The sequence below is a fragment of the Stomoxys calcitrans genome, chromosome 4, assembly GCF_963082655.1.
Source record: "Stomoxys calcitrans chromosome 4, idStoCalc2.1, whole genome shotgun sequence".
NCBI lineage: Eukaryota > Metazoa > Arthropoda > Insecta > Diptera > Muscidae > Stomoxys > Stomoxys calcitrans.
The window spans coordinates 61,492,462-61,518,316 of NC_081555.1; the positions used below are offsets into that span (position 1 = coordinate 61,492,462).

At 35.3% G+C, this 25,855-nt stretch overlaps 1 protein-coding gene across 7 annotated transcripts in view; it reads left to right on the top strand.

Annotated features, from left to right (window-relative positions):
* Window positions 1-25,855, top strand: part of LOC106084413 (mucin-2) — a 263,301-nt gene that overhangs the window by 7,623 nt on the left and 229,823 nt on the right. Inside the window, exons 1-3 of one of the 7 annotated variants that reach the window (XM_059366669.1) lie at window positions 4,926-6,744; window positions 6,913-7,710; window positions 9,862-10,115. The exons of 1 other annotated variant lie outside the window; for it this stretch is intronic. Coding sequence is in view for 1 of the 6 variants with exons in the window: in XM_013248084.2 (XP_013103538.2) it covers window positions 6,693-6,744 (52 nt within the window). In the remaining 5 variants the exon portion in view is untranslated. Of the gene's footprint in view, window positions 1-4,925; window positions 6,745-6,770; window positions 6,850-6,912; window positions 7,711-9,861; window positions 10,122-25,855 lie in introns of those variants that run through there. 5 more of the 7 variants (XM_059366668.1, XM_059366670.1, XM_059366671.1 and 2 more) reach the window with 5 other exon arrangements.

The window sequence follows — 25,855 nt, forward strand, 5'->3', positions numbered from 1 at the left end:
TGTACTGCTTGCCAATACACCATTTACAGGCTGATTCGAATCTTTCAAATCCTTGAATATGTGCTTGTATTTACGGATATCTTAGTTTTATTGTGATAGTTTCTGTGAATCAGCTTCAGTATTTTGATGCATTTTTTTCTTTTGCGCTCATTTGAATTTGCTTTCAAACTCGTTTTATTATTTCAACAGCTTATTGTTTATGTCTGTTAGCCGCGAAAGCCGGGCAATGGCATATGAATCATCATCTACTCCACATGCACTCACTTGCCGCACCGATTTTGCAGTGTACTATTATGATGCACAAAGCTTTACTGACCTCCTGCTCGCTTCCTTTCAGTAATAGCCTCGTAATAGCCAAGTTTGTTGACGGCAGTCCTCTGGCGTTAATCTTCGTACACTCCAAGACTGTTCGTGACCTTACCATCCTGGTTGTTATTGCCCTAATGGTTAGTTTACTGTCCGCAAAGATATTTGTGTTGGTCACTTGGTTTTAAGTGAATTATTTCTAAAAAAATGTTGCGCAAACAAATATTAAGCCACTGTGATTGTAAAATATCTCAAAAACAATTTTTGAGCAATCTTTAGGGAGAAACATCTTCATTTTGCTTCAATGATGGCGATAAATTCTACTCCGAACATTTTTAAAAACGATCGAAAATCCGTTTTTTATGAAAAATATGTCGGGTAAAAATTGCATTGTCGTGCGTGCTTTCAATTTACATCATGTCTTCATAAGACCTTTAGTTTTCCTAATTTATTGGAGATAGAATATGAAAAGGTGGTTGAACTAAAAATCGGAAGTACGAAGCGATTTCTACGTTGTGGTTAACTTTTACCTTTCTTTACAAATTTTATTTGCGTTTTAAATTTTATCTGATTTATTTTCGTCAAAATAATAAATAATGATGATTTTCAAAAATAAAATGATCTTCAAATATTCTTAAAAACCGAATTCTCTAGAAAGCTATTCGTTCATATCAGCACACGATAGCGAACCAGCCAATACGAACTGGCAGACTGAGCTATACCCAAAGACAAAAAAAACACTTAAAATGAGTATTTCATAGCTGCACTTTTTTTTGATGAAAATCAAAAATTTAAGAAGTAAACTTAGAATTGTTTTAAAACATCTCATTTCGCGGTTTTAAAATTGAGTTTCCAAGTCTTAAATGTTTCATTTCATTGCTGATGTATTGGGTTGCCTAAAAAGTAATTGCGGATTTTTTAAAAGAAAGTAAATGCATTTTTAATAAAACTTAGAATGAACTTTAATCAAATATATAATTGCCATTTTGTTCGATAACCTTTTGCCATCTTCCTGGCAAATGTAGTATTCCACGCTCATAGAACTTTTGGCCTTTATCTGCAAAAAACTGAACCAAGTGCGATTTTATAGCCTCATCATTGCCGAAAGTTTTACCATTTAGGGAGTTCTGCAAAGATCGAAATAAATGGTTGTCTGATGGTGCAAGGTCAGGGCTATATGGTGGATGCATCAAAAGTTCCCAGCCAAGCTCACTCAGCTTTTGGCGAGTGACCAAAGATGTGTGCGGTCTAGCGTTGTCCTGGTGGAATATGACACCTTTACGATTGACCAATTCTGGTCGCTTCTCCTTGATGGCTGTATTCAATTTGTCCAATTGTTGACAGTAAACATCCGAATTAATCGTTTGGTTCCTTGGAAGCAGCTCAAAATTTACCACACCCTTCCAATCCCACCAAACAGACAGCATAACCTTCTTTTGGTGGATATCAGCCTTTGAAGTGGATTGAGCTGGTTCACCATGCTTGGACCATGATCGTTTTCGACTAACGTTGTTGTAAACAATCCATTTGTCATCTCCAGTTATGATTCGTTTTAAAACGGATCGAATTCATTGCGTTTAAGGTGCATATCACAAGCGTTGATTCGGTTTGTTAAATGAATTTCTTTTAATACATGTGGTACCCATATTAAAATTGACGCCAAACAAACAAATGTAAACAAAATTTCGCGCACTTTTTTTCTAAAGCAAGCTAAAAGTAACAGCTGATAACTGACAGAAGAAAGAATGCAATTACAGAGTCACAAGCCGTTAAAAAAATTTGTCAACGCCGACTATATTTCTAAAGGGTGATTTTTTTGAGGTTAGGATTTTCATGCATTAGTATTTGACAGATCACGTGGGATTTCAGACATGGTGTCAAAGAGAAAGATGCTCAGTATGCTTTGACATTTCATCATGAATAGACTTACTAACGAGCAACGCTTGCAAATCATTGAATTTTATTACCAAAATCAGTGTTCGGTTCGAAATGTGTTCAAATTTTGACAAATTTTGTTCAGCGATGAGGCTCATTTCTGGTTGAATGGCTACGTAAATAAGCAAAATTGCCGCATTTGGAGTGAAGAGCAACCAGAAGCCGTTCAAGAACTGCCCATGCATCCCGAAAAATGCACTGTTTGGTGTGGTTTGTACGCTGGTGGAATCATTGGACCGTATTTTTTCAAAGATGCTGTTGGACGCAACGTTACGGTGAATGAACACATTTCGAACCGAACACTGATTTTGGTAATAAAACTCAATGATTTGCAAGCGTTGCTCGTTAGTAAGTCTATTCATGATAAAATGTCAAAGCATACTGAGCATCTTTCTCTTTGACACCATGTCTGAAATCCCACGTGATCTGTCAAATACTAATGCATGAAAATCCTAACCTCAAAAAAATCACCCTTTACTATATTACCGACAATTACTTTTTGGGCAACCCAATAATTTAAATAAGTTATAATTAAATATTATTAACAAGCAAAATATTAAAGGAAGTTAAAGAAAATTTTTGAATTATATTTTTCCTATAGATAAAATTTCTATCAAAATAATACAACTTGAGTTAGGGACAATTCATATGGAATTTTTGTTAAATATTTGTCTCTCGGATCAACTTTTATTGGATTTTTTTTTTGAGAAATTCCATCAAAATTTTGTCTTAAAGAAAACTTCAATAATAGTTAATATAAACTCCAAAATTTTGTATTTTAAAAATTACATAGCGAATCGGTTCTTGAAGAGAATTTGCCTTTAAAAATATTTATTGAAATTTGTGCTTAGATAAAACTTCAGGAAAATGTTATCGTTTGTAAAGATGTTACTGAAATCTTTCTTTTAGAAAAAAATAATTTCCTGAGGGACCAGGCCTGAGCAACATTTTTTCTTTTTCACTGATTTTTTTTTAATAGTTATAGACATGTTGAAAAGATTTTATTAAAATATATTCTAAAGAACATTTCATGCCTATGTCAAGGGAAGGTCGGTGGAGACTGCCCTTTGATGCCAAAACATACACACTGGCGGTATGCGTTGACATCGAGGGGGCTTTTAACAATTTGCGGACCGATACAATGATCTAATCCAGTACCGGGTGGACGCGGTCCTTAGAGACTGGATAAACCATAAGCTAAGGAAAAGATTGATAAATTGTGTATCCCATGGCATAAATATGAGGGAGTAAGTGGAACAGGGCACGCCACAGGGGGGCATTTTATCACCACTTCTATTGGTGACCACCATAAATGACCTATTACGGCTGCTGACTGAGGAGTGATTTGAACCCGTCTGCTACGCAGACGATGTTATAATACTTCTATGGGGTAAGGATCCAAACGAGCTATGCAGAAGGGCCGAAAGCGCCTTGCGTATGGCATGTGACTGGGCTAGACCCAGAGGTCGCAATGTTAACCCGTAGAAGACTGAAATATGCCTGTTCACGAGGAAGACGAAGGTGGGCCAATTTAAAGCACCACGTTTCCTCTATAAGACGATTTCGATATCTGACAAGGTCAAATACTTAGGTGTGATCTTGGACAGGAAACTGAATTGGAAGTGTGACATTCAGGAGCGTAATGAGAAGGCTCACACATGTTGGGCACTATGTAGACGGGCCGTAGGCTCGAAATGCGGCCTGTATTCCAGGATAGTCCACTGGCTCTACAGGAGCGAGATTAGACCAATACTTACTTACGCCTCAGTAGTTTGGTGGACTGCTATGGAGCAAAAGTGCAACATAAGGACCATAAAGCAGGTTCAAAGAACATGTTGTCTTGGCATAGGCGGAGCGTTGAGGACCACGACCACTAGGGCACTGGAGACTATTCCAGATATCCGATCCATTGACGTACAGATTAAATGTGAGACAGCCACTGCGGCTATGAGACTTAAGGCGATGGGAGCTCATACCATAGCTGCTCCCATCCTCAATCCATTCTCCCATCGCCTTAAGTCTCATAGCGGTTTAATCGAGGCGATGATAGGAAACCTGGAAGGAAGTGGAGAGGTTTCCGATCGGATACCTGAGATAAAGCTTGAAGTCGAGTGCGAGGCACTGCTGCCATCGGCACAGTCTTGGATTGAGGGAACCCTAGTATTGCAATCTGGAAGATCATGTTACACGAATGAATCGACGTTGTAGCATTTCTTTTATCATTACCAGACATGAACCATCTTAGGGGAGTGGTATTGAAAACAATTAAAGATTTAGTAAGAAGCACGGAATTCCTAACTTCTTTTTAGAGGTTACTTGGTAGTTTTTAGAGCGCACAACAAGCCGATGACTGGCTTAGGTGTATGCCCATAGTGGCATGGGAAGGATTAATATCTGCACCCTCCTTTCAACCTAACCTAAGCTTTTTAGAAAAATGTTAATTAAGATGTTGTCTTTAGAAAAAAATGTCTTTGAAGTTTAAACATTGACAAAAATTATTTTGTTATTAGAATTATGCCCAGATTATGGGGTTTGTCTTTATTTCTACTTGAAATGTAAAAGCAAAATAAAAAAGTTTGTAGATTGAGCAGACACAAACAATTTTATTGAAATTTTGGCTTTAAAAATAATTTCGCGTAAGGCCCAAAACTGGGCAAAATTGTAGTGAAAGTCTTTAGAAAAAATTTACAAAAATATTTTCTTTAGAAAAATGTTAATTAGGATCTTGTCTTTAATTTAATTAAAATTTAATTAAAAGTTCGCCTTTAGAAAAAATTGTTGTGAAATTTTGTCTTTAAAAAATCATTTCGAGGGGGGTTCGGCCCTGCCTGTAGTTTTGTCATTAGAGAGTGTTCCGCTGAAATTTTGTCTTAAGAAAAGATTTTATTATAATTTTGTTTTTAATAAAGATTTTTTTTTACAATTTTGTCCTTAAGAAAAATAATTTTTGAGGCGGTCGTGGCCTGGCCTATATTTGTCTTTATAGAATACTATCAATATAAAATTTTCAAGTTTCGGTCTTTCATGTTGCAGGATGGGGCTATATTCATTCCCACTACAGAAACTTTTGTATTTTAGCTCGTTTAATTATATCAATATAGTCATACAGTTCGTGGTACATGCGACACCATTCGCTGATTTTATTCATTCATAATCCTTCTTTCAAATACACCAAGTTCCGAGCTTTGATACCTACCAATTCTAGTTGCCATACCCACTTAAACTGAATGCCTCGGTCTTCCACGCTGTGGCAAATCTGCACCTTCCGTTTAAAGTTTTTTAAAAATGCTTCAACCAAATTGACCGAATTTGGCATATGAGGTTCTCAGTGAAATAAATTTTCCTGCAGGAAATTGATTACTTACGTGGACGTTCTGGCTTTCTAACTATTAAATGGCCAGTACTGGTATATGGGCGCTGTACTAATATCACGACCTGCAGTGAAAAATTTTCCAATAAGTTTTTTATCATTTTCGTTCATTGTCGACTATTGCGCTGACTGACAATACGATTATAAAAAAAATGCTGCTAACATTTTGAACTTGTTTGTAATGTCATGGATATGTGAATTGGTCTCTTATTGAGAAAATACCTAAATACACCACACCATTCATTGCGACTCACTGCCACATGAACAGCAAAACGCCTCAACACAACCCTGAAATGCGAAACACCACGAACGCTCAGTGCTCACCAAATTATGCCAAACAAAATAAAAGAGAATAATCCAACAAGACCATTAAAATTTTCTTAGCCAATACAAGAAATAGCAGAATAGCAGAGATGTTAGTGGACACAAAAAGAGCGATTTCTTCACCTTTCCCAATACGAAGGAGATTATCTCTTGTGCTGATAGCACACCATACCAAGTGTGACACCACTACAGGCCTCTCAATTGGAGAACAGAGAGATACAACAAAATGAGAAAAACTCACGGATACCGATTTCAAGCGTTTCTTATGGAATCTTCTATGGCCGAAATGGTTTAGTATTGCTCTACCTGTCGTCTCGTTAACAACAACTTAACAATAGGAACGGTCGTGTGTGACGTTGATTTTTAGTGCTCTCAGCAAAAAAAAAGAAAATAAATGTGAAACAAAAAGAAGAAAACGAGCAAAATTTGAATAAAAACGATATATATCTTTTTGTTTTTGTTTCCCTTTTGAGTTGTCCTTAAGGTGTTGTGGTTTACCACTGAGCACTATATCATACAAAAAATAAATCGTTTTGTGAGTGAAGGCTTAAGTTACGCGTAAAAAATGCTTCCCCTAACTTAAAATTAGAATAATATAAATATTGTATTATAATAGAAATAGTGAAAGATAAAAAAAGCAATGAAATTGTCTTATTTACATGCAACAACATGAAGTTAATGTGATAATGTGTCATTGGGGTTTTGCTAAGCCACTTGTGAAACAAAATCAATCATACGCTCGTAGTAAAAGTGTAATATGCATTTTCTGAAACAACAGCAACAGAAACTACGTCTGAAATCTATAAATGGTATGTGTCTTCTACTCCGTCTTCGATTTCCACCATCATCACCACCCACCACCATTCGCATTCAGGAAGTGTAGAAGTTTCCGTTTTTTCTCTTCGGCTTTAAGAGTTAAGTGTTCGTTTATTTTTTGTTGTTTGTTTATGGTTTTTTTTTTCTTACACCATTCCAAGTTGAGAGTGCAGAAAAGTGTCATTGTATAGTGAAGCCTAAAATATGATAACCAAAATTTGGAAAATTTAAAGAAATACCAAAAAAAGCAATATCCACATCTGCTGAGGGTGCCTTAATGTAAATTTGTTGTAAAGATTTGGGAAAGTCATTTCGGATTTGGCTTCGTGCGGATAAAAAGAGAAAAAACAATGTATATTGCGTGTGTGTGTGTGTGTATGTGCTGTTGGCAAATGTAAGCGAGAGTTCGGAGTATGGAATCTGAAATTATCGTAAACTACAACAACAACTTATACATATATTACTTGTTTATAACTACATGCTGTTGCAACAAACGACAAAAGCAGCCACCACATCTCAGGCCAAACTAAAAGAAAGCCCGTTTTAGGCCAACAACAACAATAAGTGCACCTTCGAAACGACAGCAGCAGTGTCGGTGGCTGTGTCCATAAATTGTTTGTTGTTGTCCAATGCTTATTCAGCTCATTGCAATAACAACAAATCTCTCCCTGAGCTTATTACAAAAACTACAACACACGTCACGTCGTAAATTGCAATAAAAATAATAATAACAATAATAAAAAAATCAACAACAACTGCATTCTTGCTTTGGCAAACTGTGACTACACATATACTGCATAAGCGCGCCATGGTTGTCGCCACCACCGCCCTCGTTGTCCGTCTGACCAAATGGTGAATGTTTTAATTCGCAACGACGTTGTTTTCACGTTGGCGGTTCGCGTCAATTACCAATAATTTACGTTGTAACAAAACAAAAATAAAATTCAAATAGTTTCTTTGTATGTGAAAATGGAACAACAAATTCAAGATATTAATAATTTAAAAATAAAGGAAAATTTTTGAAAAATAGAAATAATAAAAAATAACGAAATATATGTCCATCAAAAATTTGGTGTTATAAACAAAAATTAAGTTTGTATTTGCAAAGACTCTTCGCCAACTTCACAAGTAAATTGGCATAACTTGCCAATATATAAATCTATACAGTATATGTGACGTTGAATCTGCTTTGCCCAACATAACTTTATTAGTGCTACCTCAAAACTGATTCAAGAAAATTTATTCACAACAAACTGCAGTGTACAGAATTGCTATCTTCTATATGCAGTCCACCAAACCTCTCGTGTCGAAACGGAATTCTTAATATTTTGATCTGAAAATTCCTAAAGTACTCAGAAGTTTCATTTGACCAAATACACGCTGCACTATTTTGTGTCGCTCTTATACGAAAGTGACCTATTCAGCTGTATTGAAATATCCAAACTATTTGGTGATGACAATAAAAATTATGTTTCCGGCAATAATACTTTAGATTGAAATGCATATTCAAAAGACAGACAGTAAAGTTAACTCAAGTCTCTGCACCACAGGATGGGCTTTAATAACTTTGTTATTCCTATTGTACACCTCGAAATATTGGTCTAACATCCCACAATGTTTAGTGGTCGTCATGAAATGTCCCTCTGTCGAAAGTGCCTTAACTACCGATCAAGTAAGCTAGACGCTCAAAATTTTGCACAAATACTACTAATTAGTGTAAGTCTGCTGGGATTGTAAATGAGCAAAATCGGTCCATGTTTAGATAAAGCGCCCATATATAATTCTTGAGCCTCTATAGGACGCAATCATTATCCGATGACTCCCAACAATTGTGAACATGGGTATTCGTTATGGAGGCCGCCCTGGCACAGAGGTTAGTATGTTCGCCTATGACGCCGAACAACCCAGGCGTGAACATCAGAACAATTTTCAGCAGTGGTTATCCCCTTACTAATTTACGCCGTCTAGATGCTCAAGAATGACGGTTTATATCCAATGACGGTTTATATGACAGCTATATCAAACATGGTCCGATATGGCCCATTAACAACCCCAGCCGACCTTAACTGATGGGAAGAATTTTTGCAAAATTTCAAGCGCCTAGATTTACTCCTTCGAAAGAAGTTAGCGTGTTTTTCACAAACAGACGGACGGACATGGAAGGATCGACTTAAAATGTCATGGCGATCAAGAGTATATATACTTTATGGGGTCTTAGATCAATATTTCCCTGTGTTACAAACGGTATGGCGAAGCTAGAATACTCCCACTCTATGGTGGAGGGTATAATAAACTAATGTTGAGATTTTGGCCTTCTGGTATGTACTTCTATTGAATATAGTCGAAACAAGTTCATTCACATGAAAATTGTCAATTATTTAGTAATATAGTGCCGTAAAGTAAAAGTTCGCTTAAACAATGAAATCTTTTTCCGTACACGGTCTGCTCATATTAAACTAAAAAAATCAATTTTTTAATGATACCATACAAAATTTGTAATTTTCTAAACAACAATTCAATAATTTGCTATACATTTATATACATTTTTGCCAAATTTAGGAGAAAATTTTCCGTTTTAAGTATTTTTTGTCTGCTTTTATATTTAAAATTGTTCGAAAATTATTAGCAGATTTTCTGTTGTTACATCAAGCTTTTTTGCTGTTTTTACTGACAAATTTCTCTGGATATACGCCACGTTTGAGAAAAAGGCTTTTGGAATGGAACATTTTTGTCAAATATCTAGAAAACTAAAAGAGTAACGAGAGTAAATTCTGAAAGAGCTTGTCTCTAAGTCACAAAAACTGATCCCAACTCAAAAAAAAAAAAAAAAAAAAAAACTCGAAAATTGTTTATGGACCAAGGTAGCATTTATGCTGACGATATTCCTTATTCGCATATTTAGTAATGGATGTAACTTTTCCGACTTGCGCTTGAGAGAAAATTACGGATATCTGAAACAGGTCGCATATATGCCGTTCCGACTGTATTTTCCACTTCTTTTAGCAGAAAATACAACACTCATACACAGTTTGGTTTGGGGGAGAGCGTATAGTTGATACCAAATGTAAGCTTTTTGAGTAAAAGCAACTCGAAATAAAATGTTATTGCAGAAAAACATCCACAATAGTAGTGAAGTGTTTTATGAAAAAACGACTACAGCAAAGTGAAAATACTAATATGTCGCCAAGAAAAAATCATAATTTGTCTAATATTTTAACTATAAACCAAGTGTATTAAATATTCGTAACAGATTAAAATCGAGTTACACCGCCAAAAATTAGAGAAATTTAAAAAAGTGCTTAATATTCATAATTGAGAATAATGAGAGGAGATTAGCTGTAATAAATCTAATAATGGAATAAATGTAAGCGTGAGTTTTAATAATGTTATTAGAAAAACTACAACTAATTGGTATGCACATGAAATCATTCTTGTATCCTTTTTTTTAAAGTAACAAAAAGAACGAAAACTTTGATTTAAATATTCTGCATTTATTTTGAAGAGGTTTTTGTAATCGCTTTGAATGCTTGAACTATATTCTTTAGCTATTTACAAGATGGTTACTATATTTTCGTCTTCATATCCCTCTACCATTGGATGGGTGTATTCTGCTATCGTCTGGGCTTAAAGTGTTTGTGCGTTTATCAAAAGCATACTATCTTCCAAATTTACAAAGTTATTCGTTTAACATAATTAGAAGATCAAAAATTGTGTCCAAAATAAATTTTTGATTTTTTACCATTTGAGTTGATTTTTTATCTTTCGCGGGAGACATAGATCATTGCAATTTTTCTCTACTTACTTACGTATGACTTAAACATATTTAATGTCTTACAAGAAATTCGAAGTTTTTCTAAAGAACATGATCTAAACATATGAACTCTATGTTTGAAATCCGCTAAGTGAAAGTGGACCCAAATTTTTATTTTTGATCTTTTATGAGTCACGTCCGATTTACGGCAAAATATTCCATGTTAAAACAAAATCTTTAAAATTCACATTTCTTTAATACAAAATTTTTACCATCATCATATTTTCTTTTATTAGTTTTATCACCTGCCAGAGGTTAGCATGTCTACCTATCACATTGAAGGGCTGAGTTCGAATCCTGGCACGAACATCAGAAAATGTTTTCATCGGTGGTTGTCCCCTCCCAATGCTGGCAACATTTGTAAGGTACTAGGCCACTTTATAGTACCCATGTAGAAAACTGCTTCGCAATGAAGGTTCGCCCTGCGGCACGCCCTCCGTACTCCGTTATAAAAAGGAAGTCCCTTATCATTGAGCTTAAACTTTAATCATTGTTGCTTAAAGCAGCGCTCATGGGCAAATTTGCCTCAGGTTTTTATAGATCTAAAAAAAAACTATAAAAATAAAAGTTAAGAACATTTATGGATTTTGATTCTAAACTATTGTATGCCGGTCAACTTCAACTGCGAAAGATAGTTAGATAAATATGTATAAAAAAGGATGATAAATGCGTATATGGAACTGGTCTCATTTCGATTTTGCAGTGATGTAATTTCCTAATTCTCATTTTTATTTCTCTTTCGAGACGAGGCTATTGATTGAAGAATTGTTTGCAAAGGAAGAGTAAAGCCAGAAGATACCACAACTCCAACTATAGTGGGACGCATTTCGATTTTTGGTGCAAATTTCGTGGGACACTTGTGGATGTGAAGGCTTCAGGGCCGTACGTTGGTGGGTTGTACTTATATTGAATTCATTGCGAAAACGCCTTTATGATGTAAGAAATACACTAACGATGCTCGCAACCCTGTCTGCAAGCTGTTCTTTTTTCCAACGCATGTGTTTGTGTGTGCAGTTGTAGCTTTTTTTTTGTCCGCGCAACTACATGAATCCCATGGCATACACATGTCTCTGTGCATCTTTCAGAAGTTCTACCAATCTTATCGGAAACTTTTAGGTGTGAAGGCCCCAAGGGCCGTGCGTTAGTAGGTTGTACTTAAATTTAAACATTAATCACGATGCTGTGCTCAGACTCGTTAATATTTATTTATAACGGTCATTTTACAATGGTTCGAAACGATGTTCTGATTTAGTTTTACGCCACATTTAAGGTCATCTTACTAAGAACCGCTTATTATTACATCCATTCGCTCGAAAGTTTAATTTTCTATGTTCAAACGATGAGAAAAGTCTTTCAACTTTTGAGGTTGTCCCGAATAGATTCTCCTTTTGATTTTTTTAATATAAATTTTCAATGCCACTTTGGCGCAGAGGCTATCACGTCCGCATATGACGCCTAACGCTTGGTTTAAAATTTCGGTTAGAACAAGATAAAAACTTTCAAAATGGCAATAACCATACTGCCTACCTTTTCAACATAACAGTAATTTTTTGTCTATTTAAAGTTTGGCTTAATGATGTAAGATTTGGAAAAGGAAAACCAGAGGATACCACAACACCAACCATGGTATGACGCGTTTCGACCTCTTGGTTAGGTGTAGAGGCCTCAAGGGCCGTACATTGGTTGAACATACTTATATCGAAGTCGTTTAACTCCTTGCGAACTTTTGCAGAGGTTTTTTCAAATACTCATGGTGTGAAGACTTTAATGCATATGTTTCGTTACCTATAACCAACGGATGATTTTTTAACCGTAGTTTTTTTTTAATCTAATAAAAGACTCAAATTTGCATCATATATTTAAATTGGATAAATTGATCATTGCTAATTTTTAAAAATAACTTCATGTACATGTTGCCCGAAGCACCGGTTTAAATGATCCATTCGAGTGGTCCAATTTTGCACCACTTTTTCAAGCATTTCGTAATGTATACCACGAATAACAAGTGTTATGTTATACTCTAAGCTTTAATCGTGCTTGGCTTATCAATATAGATCAACGACTTCACATAAACCTTCAAGAAGTAGTCTAGAGGCATCAAATCACATTATCGTAGCGTCCAGCTCACAAGATCATTTCATGAGATAAACTGCTCACTAAATACATCCTTCAATATGTCCATTGTATCACGAGCTGTGTGGCATTAGTCGAATTGAAACCACTTGTGAATCAAGTCCATGTTAGGCTATTGGGGAAAATAATGCGTATCATTGCCCGACAAATTAATTTTTTCTGGTTACATCGGCAATTTTTGGTGCGGAATGTGGCTGTTCTTCATCCCAGTCGGGACAGTTTTGCTTGTTCTAGGACATAATAAGCCCAAAATGCGCATAATCGCTGAACACAGTTATTCGATAAAACAGTGGATATCCATCGAGCTGTTGTAAGACGAATATTGAAAGTAAATATCACCATTTGCAGTCATTGCTCGTTTGTGTGTATATTCATGAAGATATGTGCAGAGAATACTATGTACTTTTCACAATACCTGATAACGTTTGGACACTATTATCAACCTGCGCTGCAACCTCGAAAAACTTGACTCATGAAAAATTACCCTTCGCATTGCTTTCACGGTCATTTTGTTTGTTAATCACGAGTTGCTATAGCCCCCTTACATTTGACATGCAATTCTGCCTAAAATACAATAGATTTCACAATTTAAAATTATAAATATGAGTTAGTTCGCTCACAACGCCCTGAGTCCAACATTATCCTTCAAACATTAGCAACAGCAGAAAAAACCCTTAACCTAAATTTGTAAGCCCATAACAGAAACAACAATAAAATAAAACATTGACACTAGAACCTAGAAATCCTGCCCCAAGCCAATCAAAAAAACATCTCCATTACACAGATATGCTGGAATGCCCCCACACATGTGCGTACTCACACACACGCACTCCTGCGAAAATGTCAATCCTTTATCTTCCCTTTCGTTGCACTTCGCAATTGAGAAGGCACATTTCAATTCCCTATCCCTTCATTTCTGCGGTGTACATGGAATACACAATCGCGTAATCACTCACGCGATGGTAATGGCATCAATGTCACTCAATCGCAACTTAATGCTGAAGGGCCAGAGACGGGGAATGGAAGAGAGAGAGAGACAGTAAACACAGCAATAACAAAACAACAGGTGATGAACGACTAGAACGAGTTCAATTAATGAAAGGATCCATCCTTTCAGCTCACCAGTGTGGTTGTTGTTGCAGAGTTTGTGTGCAAGTGTTTATTAAGAAATGGAAAACATTGTGGTCTGGGATTGAGGAACCAATACTCGTATACATATGAGCTCACTCTTTCCTTGGAACAACTTCATCATGTTGACATTCTTGGATAAAAATGAACTGCCGACGTTTTGCAATATGCACGTTCTGACGACTTTAGATTCTTCTTGGTGTTACCAATAGGTCCTTTGTTCATAATTTACCAACATTTCAATGCGATGAGGTCAACTCCAGTAGATTAACTTTTGTGAAAGATTGGAGAATTGTAAGCAACAATTGGCATTGCTATTTGAATGGAAGAACTATAACCCCGTTTAATTTGTACGTCCTTCTTCGTTTATTCTCCAAGGATAATGATGGAATTGCGATATTGGTTGTCAAATTTTAAACAAAAAGAAAAGCATTGCCGTGAGGATCTGAAATGTAACAGATTTAGTGTCGTTAGCAGAGTTGAGTATCAACGTTCTGTTGTTACCAAAGGACAAGATTGACAATTGACAATTTAAGAATGGGCCAAATAATACTCGTAGATAGCCATTGGAATGTATTTAGAAGCTAAAGTTTTGATGATGTTGTTATACAAGTTCATTTACTAAAGATACAACTGAAACTACTCGTGCCTAAAATGTGTACAAAGCTCCAAACACAAACATATTAAACAAATTAGTGTGATTTTCATTACGTTTCGTTGGCAGCACGTTACAACTGTATTTTCACACCCCCCATCATAAACTCAAAAAAGTGACCCAACTACTTTCAAATAAACTTCATATAGCGCTAAAGACAATTCTAATAGTTTTTAGTTAATGTTTTTCTAAAATATAATTACATCAAATGAACTTCGTTATGGTTCAACGTTATATAAATGAAACTAAATTATTCTTTATTCAGTATATATGATGAACAATCATGATAGATAAGGTGCATAAGGTTAATACATCTGTACAAACTTTTTGGAAAATCTTTGCTTCTATTTCGTTCAGTTTTAACTAATACACATGAAATAATTCATTTAATTGTAGATGTACTATTATTCTAATATTAATACTTTGTTTTAGTTTATTAGTATATTTCAAGTTTGCACTTTGCTAATACATGGTTATTTCGCAATCCCATGGCAGCCGGTTGTACGTACCGGATTGACCCGATGAAGTCCTTCATCGGCTAGGGCTGCCGCCTCAGTGTACAAGACACTGCTACAACAACAACAACATGATTATTTCGTATATATACTATTAAAACAAAAATGCTTACACTTTTAGGTTTCAATGGCTTTGGAAAAATTCGCATTTGCAAATAAGTCGCATAGGGTTAAGCATCACATTTTCCCAGAATATCCGTTACGCCATATCAACAATATTTTATAGTCTGTTGAAAAAGAAATGAAGTAAAGATAAATAGTTTTTTTCTTTTTTTTCAATCTAATACTAACGATGAAAGGTGTACGTCCGTGTGTAATTAGTGGTATAAATCCTTTGCGTTCAAATATTCCATCGCTACATAAATTGTATTTCGCATTTCCGTTTTAAAAGTTCCTGCAAACAAAATTAACTAAAGACCAGGATAATTTTAGTTTTTTTAATTTCTAATGCTTACCCTAATTTCAGGCCATGTCCGCTGCGTGTTTGGGCTGTTCTGAACAGTAGCGAAGAGAACTAACTTTCATTATACCATTGCAGCATATTAAATTTCGTCCTGTAATAGTGTTTTGAGACGAGAAAGAAGGACATTATTTGAACAGAAAAAAAAGATGGATGTCGTAACTCGCCAATTTACCTTGCTTGTTTTATTTCATATTTTTGCTTGTTACCGCGCACGACTTTTCTTGGCGAGTGCGTACATCAGACTTTTTTGCGACACGGGAATGGTTTGCATGGTTTCAGTTGTTACCTGTGTGTATTGCTAACGTTTTTTTCGGCTGTGCATTCGCATTGCTTTGAATGGTTTATGATGTTACGCATGACTATTGGCAGGCAGTTTCCAATAACAGCATAAAAGGGTCACATTTGTCAAACATAAAATGGTCACAGGGTAACATCTAAAATGTCTCACAAACAGAGGAAAATGTAAAAGGCGGGTTTGGCTTTTTAAATAAGAATTTGTAGAATGCACCTTCATTAAAGATAGGTTGGGAATTACAGAGAAGTTAATAGTTTTAATCATCTCTATTACAAAATCTGTCAACCTAAGTTTCAATTAAATTTATTCAATAATACTGAAATTTGGGAAATTCGCAAACTTCTTTATTCAATTTGAATAAATAGCAAGCGTTGAACTCAACATAACAACATGTTTATATTGGGTAAATAAAAACGTTGTTAGCAATAGAAATATTTAACTTGTTGAAAAGAAACTTGGTTAAGCAAAATGACTTCCCAAAACCAAGTTTGTGAACCAGTTGCGACTAATTACAGATGAGTAAAAGTTATTAAAAATTTGCAATTTTTCCGTGTTTTAATCAAAATTTAACAAAATTAGATAAAAATAAGTATTTTACATTATTTTATGCGCAACATTTTTCTGGGTGTTATACTAATTTTGTCATCCTGTTTGTATCATCTCGAAATCTGACATTTTAAGTCGTTTGAAATATTTAACAAAATAGAATTTTCGCTTAACAGAGAAATCCACAAACTTAACATTTTGATATAAAGAACATTTTTTCAACGCAAAATAATGCCGCTTATGTTTCGGTCGCTCGCATACATTTTTTGCACGGTCAAAGTGGAAAAAGTTATCGAATAAAAATATCATCGCACGGAATGTTTGATGTGTAATAACTGAAGTCCGGATTTTAATGCAAAATCAAAATTTTCCTTCCAATTATTTGGTAAATACGGCATTATCTTGCAATAAAATGTAATTTTGTAAACATATAATGGCTTCAGAACTTCCATTCCGCAAATATATATACAATATACCAACGCATTTGTCAAATAAAAGATGGAAAAATTTCAAATTTGCATAAAAATCCGGACTCTAGTTCGAAAAATCGAAAAATGTGCACCCATTATTTCCCAAATTCGGTGGTATTTTGTAATGACATTTAATTTGGTAAACATATAATATTTTCTTCCATTCTGTATTCATTTTTGTAAAATACCAACGCATATCCGAGATATTTGATGGCAAAATTTCGATAATAATAACAATGAGATTCAAAAGACAAAGGTCTTGCCAAAAGGTTTGAACGATGTTCACTTTTCTCTGCAAAAATCCTAGTTTTGAAAAAAAAGCATGAATGAAACTGTTAATGTTTTAACAGAATTGTAATTGTTTTGTGATGTTACAATAATAGATAGCCAAACACTGCTGCGAAGTGCAAAGTGATCATTTGATAATGCGAGGGATGGCTTTTATATTTCGGGATTGGACAACCCTTGTGTTGCAATCTGCCAACTGACTGTTCTATCGTAAAGCTTGACATTTTTGAGGTTATACGTACTCAGAACGTTTTGACTTACGAGTTTTGTTTACATTAACTTAAAAGATCCATCTCACCCAAAAAAATAAATTAAATCGTGATCATTTTCGTGCGATTATTTTTGTTTCAAACTTTCGACGTGGATTAACTTAACGACAGTGCTTCAATGAACTTAATTAAATTTTTTGCAATGAAGCTCCATCAAAGGCCAGAGTTTATCGATGCTATGGTAAATTCAACCGAGGTCGGAGTTCACTGCAAAACGAATTTCGTATAGGTCGTCCAAAATTAGTTGTTGTTCTAAAAACCATTAATGCTGTGCGCCAACTGAAACTGCAAGATCGTCATGTGACCTATCGTAAGATTGAGACTACCTTAGGCATTAATGGGACCGACAAAAAAATTTGTTTGCGTTAGATCCCACACAATTTGTCAATCGCTCAAAAAGAGGGTCGTGTGATTGGTTGAAAGAAATGCTTCAAAAATATGGAACAACTGCATTTTTGAGCACTCAAACCATCGATTTGATGAGTCATCCGGGTTATAGTGCTGACTTGGCACCGAATGACATCTTTTTATTCCCTTACGAAATAAAAAAAATGAGAGGACAACGTTTTTCGGCACCTGAAGAAGCGGTTGATGCGTTCAGAACGCATGAATTGGGGATACCTCAATGAGAGTGGCAAAAGTGCTTCGACAATTGGTTCAAACGCATGCAAAAGTGTATAAATCTTAATGGGGAATACTTTGCTGTTTTGGTGTTCTCTAATATCCGAAATATAAAAGGCAAGTCTCGTATTGAAATCCAGACTGAATAGAATAGGTAGAACATTGCAAGCGATCTATTTGGTTTGATAGAAAAAACTAAAAGAATACTTTCTTCCCAATTTCTCTACGATTGCCGCTGCTTTACTGAATATGATTGGAAATTGTTAGCATTTCTCAACGCTTTAATTGACACCAGTATTCTTAATTAATTTTTATCAATATACTGCCATACTTAAAAGTTTTTAATCTGATGAAAGAAACATTCCTTGAGTTAACACGCCAAAGCAACAAACACAACTTTCCTCCACTCATATTCTCAGGAATTCACACGGTTGTTCGATCTTTTTGTAATCGTTTTGTCTCTATATTCATTGGCCTTGTTTAACAACATATAGTTAGGCCTGAAATCGATAACACCGTAACGCACAACCAATGAGAGGATGTACAGTGTGACCCTCAAACAAACGACCCTTGTTAAAGGCAAAGGCCAATGTTTTCCAAAATCTGACACACGCTCACTCCAGCATCCCACACATTCTTATTGTTGTTGGGTGGATTCCAAACCATTCACGTAACACCATCTAACCAAGGGCAAAGAACTTGTGCGCTGTGTTAATAAAGGACATATCAACTCAGTTATAACAAAATGGAACAAATAAGTTGTTACCTGCTGCATGTTCTATCAGAGAAATGGTCACATGCTACGCATTAGGCAGATCCTTACAAGGATATAAAAACTGAATTCAAATTGAGAAGAATATATGTGTAAATTGCTATTGGTGCGATTATTATCATAAGAGCAGAGTTGTCGATGATACGGTACACTCAACCAAATTTGTTATTTAAAACAGCAAACATGTTTGCTAAAACAGCAGTTTTTGTCTGCTGAAAATGGGAAAGCAGATATTACTGCTGTTTCAGCAAACATAGGGCTGCTGCATTAGCAAACATTTCGGTAAACTAAATCAGCAAACAAAATCTGCTGCTTTAGTACAAAAATCTGCTGAAAAACATGTGATGCTATTTTTTAGTTTGCCTGTTACTTGTTTTGATTACTTTAGGCATTTTGTTTTAGAAATGTTGTTGTTGGAAGAGATGATTTTTATTTATGGAATATTACTGTAAAGAGCTACCTGGTCCACCCATTGGCCTATATTTCGAAATGTTGGCGAGCTCGCTCGCATTTCTTGTTATTGCTTTACTAATGTGTACATGACTGGCATGGCCTTTTGTACCTTAATTCAGTGGTGATTATAAACATCCGCACATTTAGATTTGTATTTTATTTTTTCTTCTAACATCCCCTTCATAATTAAGCAGCAGTAATTTTCAGCAAACAACAGACTTTTCAACAGTAAGTCTTCTGCTTTGAAATTGAAGAGCTCCTGCTGTAATAGCAGAACTACTGGTACAATAGCAGCAAAACTAACTTCTAATATTCAGAAGACAGTGTTTGCTATTTTCAGCAAACCTTTTTCTATTTGTGTAGTGGCGATAAGGCCACCGTAGCGGCTATGACGCTGAACGCCTGAGTTCGTATACTGGCGAGACCATCAGAAAAAAATTTCAGCGGTGGTTTCCCCCTCCAAATGCTGGCAACATTTGTGAGGTACTTTGCCCTGTAAAACTTCTCTCCAAAGAGGTGTCGTACTGCGGCACGCCATTCGGACTCGGCTATAAAAAGGAGGCCCCTTATCATTGAGCTTAAACTTGAATCAGGCTGCACTCATTGATATGTGAGAATTTTGTCCCTGTTCCTTAGTGGAATATTCATTGGCAAAATTTGCATTTGCATTTGTAGTGGCGATGATGTTGACGACTACAAAGTCGAAGAGGATGTTCTTTGTTTTGACTGACAATAATGCTAGGGATGATTAACACGTTAGTTTCATGGCTTCGTAGTCGTTCCGCTTTTTTCGTTGTTCCCAAGCTCATTGTAACTTTTTATGTTTTGCGTTATTACGTACTATACATTTTTTGTTTCATCTTTGTTGTGCAGTTAATTTTGTTGATGTATTGCTGTCTTTTGCTACACATAATGTTGAGCGTTGATTACTGCATTTCATAAAGATGAAGAAGGGATGATGTTAACGCTGATGATAGTGAGGAGACATTTATATAAATATTTACATGATGAAAAGCAATTCATAGAGGTTTGTTTTTTGAAACGCAAATTAAGGGCTTCGAAAATGCAAGAGATTATGGTGTGGCATTTTGTAAAGAGGCGCACTTAATTTTTTGAAACGCAAACGGAATGACGTACAGGCCAAGTCTCTTATCAAATCTTTTTTCAAGTATCTCAAATGTCAATTAATGCGTACATATCAATTATTTACTTTTATTTCATAGAATTTTTTAATGGAATGAACAAATTTCTTAATTGAATCGGGATTTGCATTTTTGTTTCTTTTAAATTATTCATTTTGGACTTTGTGAAAGGATGTTACTTGCGCCAAAAGTGGCAAAGCGTTTTGAGCCTTCCTCATATTGGCGTAGTTAACTTTAGTCTAGATACACATCCACGTTCATAAACAATTTGATTCCTGACTCCCCGTAGTACTATGCAAAGTTTGGTTGCCTCGACTTTTGAACCAATTCCCCATTGTATTCATTATCTCCCAAAGTGGAGATATACGGGCTGTTTGTAAGATGTTATTGATTACAGAAAGCTTTTGGCAGACACACAGGTGGATCAGACACAGAACAAGCTTAGCACTGGCAAGGCCCCCATCTTTCTCACAATTGTGTTTTCCAGTTCATAACTTGCTTCTTTCTATTGGGTTGCCCAAAAAGTAATTGCGGATTTTTTAAAAGAAAGTAAATGCATTTTTAATAAAACTTAGAATGAGCTTCAATCATATATATAATTGTCATTTTGTTCGATAACCTTTTGCCATCTTCCTAGCAAATTTAGTATTCCACGCTTTTGGCCTTTATCTGCAAAAAACTGAACCAAGTGCGATTTTATAGCCTCACCATTGCCGAAAGTTTTACCATTTAAGGAGTTCTGAAAAGATCGAAATAAATGATAGTCTGATGGTGCAAGGTCAGGGCTATATGGTGGATGCATCAAAAGTTCCCAGCCAAGCTCACTCAGTTTTTGGCGAGTGACCAAAGATGTGTGCGGTCTAGCGTTGTCCTGGTGGTATATGACACCTTTACGATTGACCTATTCTGGTAGCTTCTCCTTGATGGCTGTATTCAATTTGTCCAATTGTTGACAGTAAACATCCGAATTAATCGTTTGGCAAAATTTCGCGCACTTTTTTTCTAAAGCAAGCTAAAAGTAACAGCTGATAACTGACAGAAGAAAGAATGCAATTACAGAGTCACAAGCCGTTGAAAAAATTTTTCAACGCCGACAATATTACTACTATATTACCGACAATTAATTTTTGGGCAACCCAATAGTATATAAGTTTAGAGATTAAGATTACCACAACAATCTTCCCACAGCGGCCCAGTTCATACCATCTCTATATATGTCAATTATCAATCCAGTGACCTCCAACTTTTTTTTTGAATGTGCTAGTGTTTTTTTTAGCATCAATGTGGTGGGTTCATTTCCACCACAATATTGGTGGACATCGAAACTTGGGGCCTAATTCTCGCATACGTTATCGAGCGATTTTTTCTTCGAAGATAAATTCCGTTCCGTACATACAAATTGGATCATGGCTTAAGATCATAATTTGTCTAAAAGTTATCGATTTCGGAGAAGAAAAAATCGATACGCCAAGCATATTTTGCCATTTGTTTTATGTGAAGGAGAACAAAAAATTTGTGGATTACGTCGTCTCTAGCACAGCCAACGGTGCTTGTTGGATGTTTGTTTCTTCGGGCAGACACAATGAGAACAAAAACCGAAATACAACTGGATCAAGTCATAACCCTTTCTTTAAAAAAATATCCTGCTGCCTTAAATTTCGTTAAATTATACATCTTTAGATTTGGTCATATTTGTAGATATGTAATTTGATAATTTGCTTTGCCGAATTTGGCTTAAGCACAACATTAATTTTTGTCCAATTTAAGCGACCAAAAATGTGAATATATTACATATATATATTTTTTATTTATGAAATATATACTTCAATGTCCTATTTGTAGCCTAATTTCTTGAAACTAGACCAAAATTTGTTATTTACGTCAGGTCAATTGCTGAGGGCAAAAACTCGCACATTTCTATTCAAAGTTTCGAATAGAATTATTCGATTACGGATGTCATAATCCACAAAATACGAAATTCGATCGTAATAAGTCGATTGCGGATGTGAGAATATTGCCCCTGTTTATTTTTATACCCTCCACCATATTGGAAATCTATTATTATCCTTTGATATAATAATAAAGCAGTGCAATTTGTAAATAAACAGAATGAAAAAAATAAGTATAACAAAATTCAATTACAATTTCATAGATAATGTGACTAAAAATTATTTCTATTTTATAAAGTGATTTATAACAAGTAGAACAATATTCCAACACCCCTTCTCAATTTATAAGATAGAAACTCAAATAAGTCCAATCATATTATTGAATTTCGTTAATTTTATACGATGTAGTGGCTTTGTTAGCAAATCTGCCAACATTTCGTTAGTCGGACAGTATTCAAAGATTACTTCCTTAGATTGTTTAAGTTCTCGAACAAAATAATATTTCACATCAATGTGCTTCGTGCGTGGATTTATTTTCTCGCCATCTAATAGTTTGAGACAGCTTTGATTATCTTCTTTCATACAGATATCGTTAACTTGAAGTTTAAGATCTTTGAAAAGCATTCTCAGCCATATTAATTCTTGTGCAGCTTCAGCTAACGAAACAAATTCTGCTTCTATTGAAGATAATGTGACATTTTTCTGCTTACGACTTGCATATGATATTATGGCGCCCCCGAGTTGGAACACATAGCCACTAGTAGATTTTCTTCCATTAATATCTCCAGCAAAATAAGCATCAGCATATCCAATTAATTTAAAATTTTTGCAATCAAGACAAAGCTTTAAATTCTTCGTACCATTGATATATTTTAAGAGTCTTTTTACCTCATTCCAGTCTGCTTTAGTGGGACATGCAACTTTTCGACTTAAAATTGATGTCGCGACAGTAATGTCAGGTCTTGTATTGTTTGACAAATATAGCAATGATCCAATTGCTCGTCTATATTGTTCATTGGACTCCATTTTGTTCGATTCATTTGAAATTTGATTTATATATCCAACATCTAAAGGAATTTTAGATGTTTTGGATTCTGTCATACTAAATGCATCCAAAATCTTTTCAATATAATGTTGTTGATGAATGACATACTTGTTATTAATCTTTTCAACTTGAATTCCAAGATACTGCTGTAAAGGACCCAGGTTATTAATTCTGAATTTTGAAGATATGTCTTTTACAGTGGATTCAATGAATTTCTCGTCTTTGTTAAAAATCAGAATGTCATCAACATAAACAAGTAAATATATAATATTATCTAATTCCCCTTTTGTATATAGACAACAGTCAGCATCACCCCTTCTGAATCCTAAACTTAACAAAAATTCATTAAGTTTTTGATTCCAGCATCGGGCCGACTGTTTCAAGCCATAAATGCTTTTATTTAATTTGCATACCAAATTCTCATTTTTGGTAGTTTTGAATCCTTCGGGTTGTTTTAAATATATTTCGTTGTCCAAATCACCATTAAGAAATGCAGTTTTTACGTCAATATGATAAACCAGCATATTTTTGTGTGACGCTACGGATAACAGTGTCCGAAAAGTTGAGTGCTTCATGACTGGCGCAAAAACTTCATCATAATCATAGCCATATTTTTGCGAGAACCCCTTTGCAACCAGCCTGGCTTTATACTTGAAACTTCCGTCAGCTAATGTTTTCACTTTGAAAGTCCATTTACTTCCAACGGCTTTTCTACCCTTTGATAGTTCAATCAACTCCCAAGTATTGTTTGCATACATAGATTGCATCTCCTCTTCCATGGCGCTATACCATTTTTCTCCATCTGAACATTGAATAGCTTCATGGTAAGTTTTCGGCTCAAATATCGAAGTTGCTGTACATGCATATCTTTCCGGTAGTTTACCTTTTGTAGTTCTTGACGATTTTCTTGGCGCATGCTCGATTTCATTACTTTCCAAAACATTATCCGTCGATGAATCTTCTGTAAAATTATTTTCTTGTATCTCATCAGTTTCGTCAGCTGTATCATAATCTTCAGTGTCATCTTGACTTGGTTCATCTGTTTCCCTGATGTTTTGCTGACCTGAATAAGATAATACTAGCGGAACCTCGTTACACTCCGGTATAACTTGACAAACTTCATCCAAAAATCGTACGTCCCTTGAAATTATAATTTTGTTTGTTTGTGGATCTAAAATTCGATAAGCTTTCGATTCCTCTGAAAATCCTACTAATATACCCTTCTTGGACACTTCATCAAATTTTTGACGAAAATTTTTGTTTATATGGTAGAAGGCTTCACTACCAAACATCCTTATATGCTCCATTGAAGGCTGTTTATTGAACCATTTTTCGTAAGGCGTTTTATTTACAGCTTTAGAGGGTAGTCGGTTTTGCAAATAATTAGCCGCATTAATAGCTTCAGCCCAGTACTTTACATGTAGTCCCACATGTATGAGCATTGTCCGAGCCATTTCAACCAAACTCCTGTTCTTTCGCTCAGCGACACCATTTTGCTCCGGTGTATAAGGGGCTGTGAATTGGTGAAATATACCTTTGCTTTTCATGTACTGATCGAATCCTCGACTTTTGAATTCTCCACCTCTGTCAGTCCTTAGAATCTTAACCCGCTTTCCAAAAAAATTTTCAGTATACTCCACGAATTCTTTGATTTTCTCAAATGCTTGATCTTTACTTGCTAGAAAATACACCATGCAGTACCTTGTATGATCATCAATCATAGTGAGAAAATATTTGTTTCCGCTTGGTGTTGTTTCCTGCATAGGTCCGCACAAATCAGCATGAACTAGATCTAAAACATCATTCGCTCTGTTTTGAGTAATTTTGGGAAATTCCTTTCTTGACATTTTTCCCTTCAAACACGATTCACAATTATCAGAACAATTGCAGGGTTTCAATTTGACATTTCCAATCAAATTTTCTTTAATTACGGACTTTAATGCATTAACGTCACGATGACCGAATCTTCGATGAAATGTGTGAATACATTCAACTGCTTTGCTGGTTGCAAAATTAGCATGTTGGTCCTGTTCCAGTACTTATAAGTTATTCACAAGCTTCGCAGTAACTAGTATTCGTTTGTCATTAAAAATTTCACATTTATTTGCCTTAAATGTCACTCCTAAGCCATTTGGGTTAATTTGGAAACTGATAACAAATTACCTTCTAGTTCCGGAACATACAGCACATTTTTGATAGTCAATTTATTGCCACAGCAAAACAGAAATCCTTCACCTGATCCTTGGGCTTTGATTTTCTTACCATTTGCTAAATAAATATCCCCGTTGGTGCTGTCATCGTATTTCTCGAAAAATTCATAATTGCTGCTCATATGACAACTTGCACCTGAGTCTATATACCAAGAATCGTGACATAACTTTTCGCTTGAGTTTAAGCAAAATTCATTCGAGTTTGAATCTTCTGATGTCTTCCAGGATTCACTAATAGAAGGTTAGGTCACATGCAAAAACACAAAGTGGATAGGCCCCATAAACATCATTAAGGATGTCAAATCTGACGATTAAAAATGTCATCATATAGGAGAAAACGTAAACAAAGAATGAATGTAAAAAGAGAACAAGTTGACATCCTCAATGCCAAGTACTGCC